This window comes from Octopus bimaculoides, chromosome 19 (assembly GCF_001194135.2).
Source record: "Octopus bimaculoides isolate UCB-OBI-ISO-001 chromosome 19, ASM119413v2, whole genome shotgun sequence".
NCBI lineage: Eukaryota > Metazoa > Mollusca > Cephalopoda > Octopoda > Octopodidae > Octopus > Octopus bimaculoides.
In genome coordinates, this window is record NC_068999.1 from 48,693,503 (window position 1) to 48,702,771 (window position 9,269).

General features: G+C 36.7%; 1 protein-coding gene across 5 annotated transcripts in view; it reads right to left on the reverse strand.

Moving 5' to 3' along the window:
• Positions 1-3,288: 3,288 nt before the first annotated feature.
• Positions 3,289-9,269, reverse strand: part of LOC106878111 (uncharacterized) — a 31,878-nt gene continuing 25,897 nt past the window's right edge. For all 5 annotated transcript variants that reach the window (XM_052974893.1, XM_014927221.2, XM_052974894.1 and 2 more), the window contains 3 exons: positions 8,800-8,919; positions 5,943-6,012; positions 3,289-5,392 (listed from right to left, as the gene is read on the reverse strand). In XM_052974893.1, the coding sequence (XP_052830853.1) occupies positions 4,302-5,392; positions 5,943-6,012; positions 8,800-8,919 (1,281 nt within the window). In that variant the 3' untranslated portion in view covers positions 3,289-4,301. The remainder of the gene's footprint in view (positions 5,393-5,942; positions 6,013-8,799; positions 8,920-9,269) is intronic.

The window sequence follows — 9,269 nt, forward strand, 5'->3', positions numbered from 1 at the left end:
AAAGGAAACGACTACTATTACCTTCAAACTTTGCTTTTGGTGACCTGAACATCAATGTTTTGAAACTGACCTATTTCCCATTACATCTCAGACAGATTCAGCACTGAGTTGCTGAAGCAGAAATATCGTTATAGCAAATATTCTGCTCAATACCACAGATTTGCTTGTCAGTTGCTTGACCTTAACCAATTGTGATTTTTATGCCCCTTAGTGACTGACAATATGTGCATCTCTGATCATGAGGAGTAGGGGGGCATCATAGCCACGTGTTGAGAGGGATTCTTTGGGGTTTGGATGAATGCAACAAATGCAAAGTTTGAAGGAAATATTAGCCATTTTTAACAGGTTCTAGGGGTAAGCAAATAAGAAATAATAGTTGCTACCCAAGGACAAAAATCATGTAACACGATGTAACATTATGTTAGTATTCAAATACCGATGCTTCTGAGGTTATGGACCTTCCTGTGTGCGTGTGTGTGTTTCTGTTAATAAACGCTAAAGTTAAGTTGCTAAATATAGAACTACCTAATATAAATTTCGTCTCCATCTTAGTTTCAGCTTAAGGTGGCATGTTGACCCTTTGTTGAAGAGCAGGCCGGTGGGGCCAAATTCTTTTCATATCAAAATATTTATGTTGTTTGTCATAAAATCTAGGTTAAATACTGTTAGATACATCAATTTAGAAAGAATCTTATTTCAGCAGATTTGTATTATATGCAGATAATTCAAGTATACATAACATGTACATAGTGAGCGAATGACGTTACCAGACGTTCAAAACGAGCCTCCGTGATTTAAAAAAAAAAAAGAAAGAATGAAAAAAGAAAAGAAAAAATACCGGTAATAAAGCTTATAAATAAATAAATACACAGAATAGATTTACAGAGACTGGAAGCTGTGGAATTAGCATTCCGATTACTCTGTCAAATGTAATGCTTATTTATTCACACTGTTTGGAATTAATCATGTACTATCTCGTGGCATTAAGACTTCAATAATATGATTGCTTATTTTTAGAATTACATTGTAAAATAGGTACGAGAGGCCAGATGGGGTCAATTTCACCATAAAACAGGAAGTATATTTGGACTAACCTCGAAATCATTAGTGATGTTCGAAATAACTGTACCTTCACCAACTGCAAGAGCAGCTCCGATCGCCAAGGAAAGTTGATCATTAATATTCATAAGGCATGGATGATAGTCAATGAGCTTCAGTTGGAGAGGAACTACTTTGAGTTAGCTTAACAGTTTTCCATCCATATGATCCGCGAGTGCTTCAACATGAACTTCAAAGCACCTCATCATGGATTTCATGTTAACGTATGGCGGCTTCTTTGCCATCGCAAACCATCCACGAAACCTTGAACGAGGTGATTTTTCAATTTGGCAAAATGATCCGCCTTGAAAGAAACTATTACTTGCTTCTGCCAACAGATTGCTCACTGAGGTCGTTCCTCTTTATATAATTCTGGTGCGAGAATCAAAATAACACGCACGCACACACACTTTCATTTCCCTTGCAATTACTAAGAATTCTTCTCATGCAGGGTTAAACTGTTGATTCTCAACAATTCCTTTTTTTACAGGGATAATTGGATAATTGCTGAAATATAGATAAGCGTGGATAAGAATACCTGTTAGAAGTACAGACGTACCACACACACACACGTACACACGCAGACATTCACGCATGCACACACACACACACATACGTTTCCCACAAATGGTGCAGATTATGATTATATTGGAATTTAATATGAAGAAGAAAAAAATTCATGGGTACCCACACATACGAGAGGGTACCCAAAAGAAACAGGAATTTTGCAACGTTATTTTATTTACTTAGTTTTACATGTTTACACTTTTGTCGCTTTCAAAGTATTCTCCATTTCAATACCTCGGTTCAGACGCGTTTTCCACTGTTCAAAGCAGTTGCTGGAACTCTTGCCAAGAGACACCTTTGGACGCCTCCGTCGTTTTTTTTCTTCACCTCTTCCACATCTGCAAATTCCGCAGCACCAGCTTTCGTCACCAGTGATGACCTTCGAAAAAAAAGATCGATCAACTTACAGCTGTTCTTTCAGTTTACAACATGAATTCAGTCGTGAATGCTTTTGATCTGCCGTGAGAACGCGAGGCTCAAATTTTGCTACAACACAGCACGACAACTGTTTCGGCCGTCGTTTTCCCCAGCAGAAAACAGAAATTTCACGGAAGCACGCTTGTTCCTTCGTTTCAACCGTCGTAAAAGTCGATGAACAGGGAACAAAGACACACCACGAGGCAGTACAACTTCAAAGGACGACGCCGGTCGGCAGACTGATGCCTGAGGATCGCATCAAGTGGCGGAAGCCTGAACTACAACGGGCTTGTCCTACAGAGCACGTTTCCGGTTACTTTTGGGTACCCCCTTGTACATACGGACACATCATATATACACACACACATGTAGAGATCTCACTTGGCCCTACCTGATATCTGAAACCGAATCCTCTCGCTTGTTGCTTGTCAAACAGCAGGAAATTCTTTGTGTTTACATCTCCACTCCAGATGATTAATGGGAAGCACTTGACTTCCTAGGACCTAGATCAGTCCTTTGTTTAGAATTTGACCTACATCCTAGCATAGTCTATATAACAGAAAGCATTTCCTTTATAACGAAGATGAGTAAATGTAAAAATGGTATAGGCGCAGGGGTGGCTGTGTCATAAGTAGCTTGCTTACCAACCACATGGTTCCGGGTTCAGTCCCACTGTGTGGCACCTTGGGCAAGTGTTTTCTACTATAGCCTCAGGCCGACCAAAGCCTTGTGAGTGGATTTGGTAGACGGAAACTGAAAGAAGCCCGTCGTATATATATATGTATGTGTGTGTGTGTGTGTATATGTTTGTGTCTGTGTTTGTCCCCCCCAACATCGCTTGACAACTGATGCTGGTGTGTTTACTTCCTCGTAACCTAGCGGTTCGGCGAAAGAGACCGATAGAATAAGTACTAGGCTTACAAAGAATAAGTCCTGAGGTCGATTTGCTCGACTAAAGGGGGTGCTCCAGCATGGCCACAGTCAAATGATTGAAACAAGTAAAAGAATGAAAGAATATATAAACTGGCCATACATTGTCTAAATATTTTACTACCTGTTTCATGTTCAAGCTGGCCAGATCCAACTTCTCACACCTATCCTACAATGTCATTCTAAAAATAAACAATCATATCATCAAAATCTTGAAGCTACAGGAAAATGCAGGATTAATTCAAAACACATGTGAAATAAACAAATTACTTTTTTAAAAAATGGTTCATGTTTTATTGGATGTTATCAGGTATTTTTTTTAAATTAAGTTTTAAAAATGTAATTTCCATCATAGCAATTTAGCACTGACAAATTTTTAACAGATATTTCTTAAACATCAGCAGCGAAGATAACATTAAAAATTACAAACACACAAACTAAAATATTCCCAATAATTTTAATTCTCTATACTCAATACATTTCATTGATCTTTGCTAATTTTTTTTTTTAAATGGATTAGTACAAGAGTATAGAGAGATGACAGGATATTTGTTGCTTATTTATAAGAATTTAAATAAAAATATTTAATCCTTATTTACTAAATGCTTTAAAAGAAATATTTCGTAGATGATTTTTAGAGAATCTGAAAAATATATTCAATAATAATCTATTTGTGAATTGTTTTTTAAATATTTCCTTTAATTTATGAAAATGCAAATGGCTAAGGAAGTAGGGGATGAGACAACCAGCCAAGAATTCGGTGGTTTATATTCTGTTTTGTCAGTAGTCAACACATTTAACTCTCAAATGGTCCAGTTTTATTTATTTGTAAAAAAAGGTGCTGCATGAGCTCACTGTCTTAAACAGTGACAGAACTGTAAAGTCAACAAGTGGTTTGTTAGTTGGCATTGCTGAGTTCAACAGTTCCAGTGGGCATAATAATAACCCAGGAATGTCTTCAATAGGTATACACCAAAAGAAAGACTGGTTCTACCAAACTGGTTAGCCCAAGATACATTATATGAAAGCTAAAGTATTTGTTAATAACCCTCTGACGCAATACTTCAAGGGACACTTGCATTGCTCTTAAGTAATGATATAAGTTCCTTGCTCCTGATTCGAATGAATGTAATAGTTCTTTGTCACTTTAATCATTTTTATGCATTAATGTATACAAAAGATGAAAAACTAGCTTCAGTTGAAGGTTGAAGAGGGAATGATAGATCAGATCAAAGCTAAATAAATCAATATCACAAGTAGTAATCTTTCAAGAGAGAGATTCGTCAATTCTATTCAGCACTTTCTAATTCAGTTGCTTTCTTGAGAGCATCAGCAATATCTGTCTTATTTACAAGTCGCTTTGATAAGATGAGCAGGTTTTGTTGGCAGTGAAAGACGGCCCCATAGCCTTGCTCTGGCATGGAGAACTGTACGTAATATTTTGGAGCTATTAAACAATCACATCCACCCCAGCATTCCACAATCACTTCAAGCTGCTCTCGATTAACAGACCAGAGATAGGTTTCAAATTGATCTCGGACTTTTTTCTCTAAAACATAAGAACCTTCTTCACTGGCATCACAATGTTTGTATTCAATCTTAGGAATGAGAACAGGTGGTTCAGGAACCAACGAATGGTATAAATAGTCTACATCATCTTCTGACATTTCACTGATAAAAGAGCATGAAATGGACTTTTTGCACCCATCAGCCAGTTGCTTAAGCGCCCAATAAGGCCGGTGAATTAAAATAGTTTGTGCAATCCGTTGAAGAGTGTCACTAAGGTCACAGGGAGCAGGAACATTTAAAATACCATATTTCCCAAGAACTGTTACTAACATTTCTTCAAGGTTTGCAGAAAACTTTGGTGGCAACATTCTAGCTTCCTTTAAAGCAGCATTGACAACACACAGTTCAAACTCTGAGAGAGTATTTTTGAAAGATTTCAGAAGACTATCTTCATTTTGAATTTCAGTAATAATAAAACAAGCAGATGCTTTAGCAAAGCGGACAGGCCAATAGCCATAAAGAAGAAAACCATGAGAGAGTATTTTCCCGAGAACTTCAAAGAAGTCTCCACCATTCTCTGGACACACAACTGGATACTTTTCAAAGGAACCAGAAAAATGTTTATGAAGAATTTTTTTCCAAAAGCTGCAAAACATTTTTTTAGCCTGTAAGGAGGCTGTGTTATCGCCAGGTTCAGTTTCTTTGACTGAGGTGAGATTCAAGCAACAGTTGCAAATATCTTCATCATTCTGATAGAGAGGAAAAAGTCGATCCACTAAATGCAATTTGGGAGGCATTGTGAGATCTCGTACAGAAGTCAGCTGGTTTCTGGCATTAATTAACCGTGTAAAAAGATCTAGTCGGTTGAAGTCTTGAATGAAATAAAACAAAAATATTTGTCATTAATAAAGTTTAATAGAGCTGCAAAATTATCAAATACAAATATGAAGTTATAAAGCATTATAAAGAGCACTCAATTGAAAGTAACAAAATAACAAATGTTAAAGAATTGCTTCTATCATTAGAAAGAAAATGTTTCAGCTCCAAATTGTTCCCCATTCACAGTGTCCACCATTACTCGTCATCTACCACACACTTTTTCCACTCTGGTACACTTACCTATCCACCAACCTTTTCTGTTCCTCTATCCAAATTCTCTCTCATATTCACCTTGTACTTTGAGGGTACATTTTCACTTTCACCATCTCTCTCTCTCTCTCTCTCTCTCTCACTTCAGCAATATTTCACATAATAAAGAAAGGACACATTCAATGATGCAGCCCTAGACACAATGTGAGGAAAGAAAAAGAAAAAAAAACACAAAAAAAACATGACATTCAGTTTGATCATGGAACTACTTGATGAAAATGATACCAAAACTAAACAACAAGAATAAACGAAAAGAAACAAAGAACAATTACCTGAATTATTTCTTTGGGAGCTTTCTTCAAAAGATCTTTGATACGGCGACGAATCATTGGTCAAAACACCCTGAAAATATAAGATAAAAGCATTGTTATTCAGTAATTATGCTTAACGATATTTCGTCCACCTTTACATTCTGAGTTCAAATGCCACAGAGGTCGACTTTAACTTTCATCTTTCTGGGGTTGATAAAATAAATACCAGGTAAACACTAGGATCAGTGTAATCGACTGGCCCCCTCCCCAAGATTTTAGGCTTTGTGCCTATAATTGAAAGTATTATTAAATGATCATTGAATTAAACACATCTATGATTTCCAATTGGAAATTTTGCTTCCAGATATAATAGCAAAGTGAAGCGTCACTGAAATATCATCATCATCATCATCATCAACTTTAGGTAGCTGTCCATCAGGACTCAGGGTCTTTGCTGCCTTTAATTTTAGTTCTTCAGCCTATAACAAGGGAGTCTAAGACTGGCTGTCCATGGGAACTTCTGTATGATCTAGTCCAGGTAGAAGGCAATCTTTTACAAAAAGCAGGCCACATGAGACATGGCTCATCAGGTGGGACATACTATTTAAAAAATTCAAAGTAATTGGTATACAAATTAGGTGTAGCATTCAGAAAGTCTCGTGAGCCACAGTTTATTTATGACTGATCTAGTCAAAGGATTAAAGAAGAAATTCCATGTATGGAAGCACAATCTAGAATTGAGTGGTCTTAATGTAAACATAGCAAGGACAAAAGTTTCAGCTAGCATAAAGGAAGGCAAAACTCTACTGCTATCTAGGAAGGAAACTGGCATGATATGCAGAAAAGAAGATAGGAATATCATACAGTATACTGAATATAATATGGAAGCACCAAAGAAGCAATGGGATTGATAGAAAAGAAAAGTAATTTTAGCAGTAAGATCACCAACAAAATACATTTTTTCAAATGCTCAGAAGACCTCATTAGAAGTAGCTGATTGTTTCTCATTATCTAACTGACCAAATTAGTAGTGGAGGAGAATGTTTTGAAAATATAGCAGCCAGAGTAAGCATGGGGGTTGTAAATTTCAAAGAAAGTAACAAAGTGATTTTCTCTTAGAGACTGCATGATGGCTGAGTATGAAGCATAACATTACATTGTAGTAAGACATGGAATGCAGTGGATCTGTGGGATAGGAGCTAGGGAAAATAATTAGGCATGCATGCTCCAGTGGACATATAATGTTAATGTGAGATTGCACTATTGTGAGGTGTGTTGATGGAGCTCTTTTTTCTTCTTCACTTGATCATCCCAGTGTGCGCCCCAGTATTGTCTTCAGTTGTCTCCCTTTTTTACATCAATGACTTTACATCATGACACAACTTTTCATTCTTCTCTAACCAAGCATTATCCATTCACAACCTAGGTACCACACACCGGCCCCACACCAATACCATGAAGAGAGACCTTGAAAGCCTCCTTCAATGGAAATATTACCAATCTAGTGTCTTTCCACAAGAAAAAATCTAAAGTCACTTATATCAAGAAAACCTCATCTCAAGTCCCTCTTCAACATGAGCAACATAGAGCCCTCACAATTGCTCCAAATATCCGTCAGGTTTCACTAAGGATTTCTCCTGACAAAAGCACATACTTAACATAGCTAGAACCAATGACTATGATACATTTTTGATAATGATGTTCGTAGAAAACAAGGTTTCACATATTAAAGGTTAGTCATGGCTATATAGTTAAGAAATTCACTTCACAATTTGTGGTTCTGGATGTTAACCCACTTGCAGGAGCCTTAGGCAGGTGTCTTCTACATAACCTTGGGTTGACCAATGCTTTGTGAATGCAGTTTGGTAGATGGAAACTGCAGAAGCTTGTTATATATCAGAATCATTTAACGTCCGTCTTCCATGCCGGCATGGGTTGGACGGTTTCACAGGAACTGACAAGCCTGCAGACTTCACTAAGCTCTACTGTCTGCTTTGATATGGTTTCTACAGGTGTGTACCCTTCCTAATGCAAAACCACTTTACAGAATACATTGGATACTTTTTATGTGGCACCAGCACCATGTATGTATGTATGTGTGTGTGTGTACATACGTACGTATGTATCCATCCTCATCCATACACAATGATATAAAAAAAATTTTTTAATGAGAATAAGGTACCTTTTATTTGTTTGTCATTGGACTGCAGCCATGCTGGAGCACCACCTTGAAGGATTTAGTCAAACAAATCCGACCCCAGTTCTTAATTTTAAGTCTACCAGTTTCTTTTGCCAAACAGCTAAGCTATGGGAACATAAACAAACCTACACCAGTTGTCAAGCAATGCAAGGGGGACCACACAAAAACACACGATGAGCTTCCATACTGTTTCCTTCTACCAGATTTACTCAGAGAGCATTGATCAGCCCAAGGTGACACTTGCTGAAGTGGCTGCACAGTGGAACTGAACCTAAAACTGTGTGATTGCAAAGCAAATTTCTTAACCACAGAACCAATTTTTTTTTTTTTCAACATAGAATATTGTTATATTTCGGGATGGTCAGTTTTTTTGAGGTTTTTTTTTTTTTACCAAATAACCACACATACTATATATTCATTCTTCACTCATTTATTACTGTTCAAATTTTAACTGATATCCATTGGACATCAGTTAAAATAAGAACAATAATAAATAAGTGAAGAACGAATATATAGTGTGTGTGGTTATTCGGCAAAGATAAAAAAAAAGACTATCCTGAAATATAACAATATCTGTTTCAACACACGGTTTCAGATCAGGAATCTTGCAACACAAATTCATATACATTTCTCATAAATTTGTGTGTAAATCTTCAGAAAATAGATAAAAAAATTTACCTCATCTAATGACAGATGTGATGTTGACATTTCACCATACGATTGTTCATCATCTGTGGACGTAAAACTTGCATTGCCAACAGTTTGAACAATTTCCAGAGGAGGTGAGTTACTGTCGCCCTTAAAAATAATAATTAAGATTAAGTTTATAATGAGCAAAATAAATAAATGAATAAATAAAAATAAATGAAAATGAAGAGAAAGATTATGGTTTTTATACTGAAGCTACAGAATCTGAAATTTTGACATAAGATAACATTTCTGGAAAAGAAATAATTTAGTAAAATAATTAACAAGCGCAGGAGTGGCTGTGTGGTAAGTAGCTTGCTTACGAACCACATGGTTCCGGGTTCAGTCCCACTGCGTGGCAAGTGTCTTCTACTATAGCCTCGGGCCGACCAAAGCCTTGAGAGTGGATTTGGTAGACAGAAACTGAAAGAAGCCCGTCGTATATGTATATATATATATAT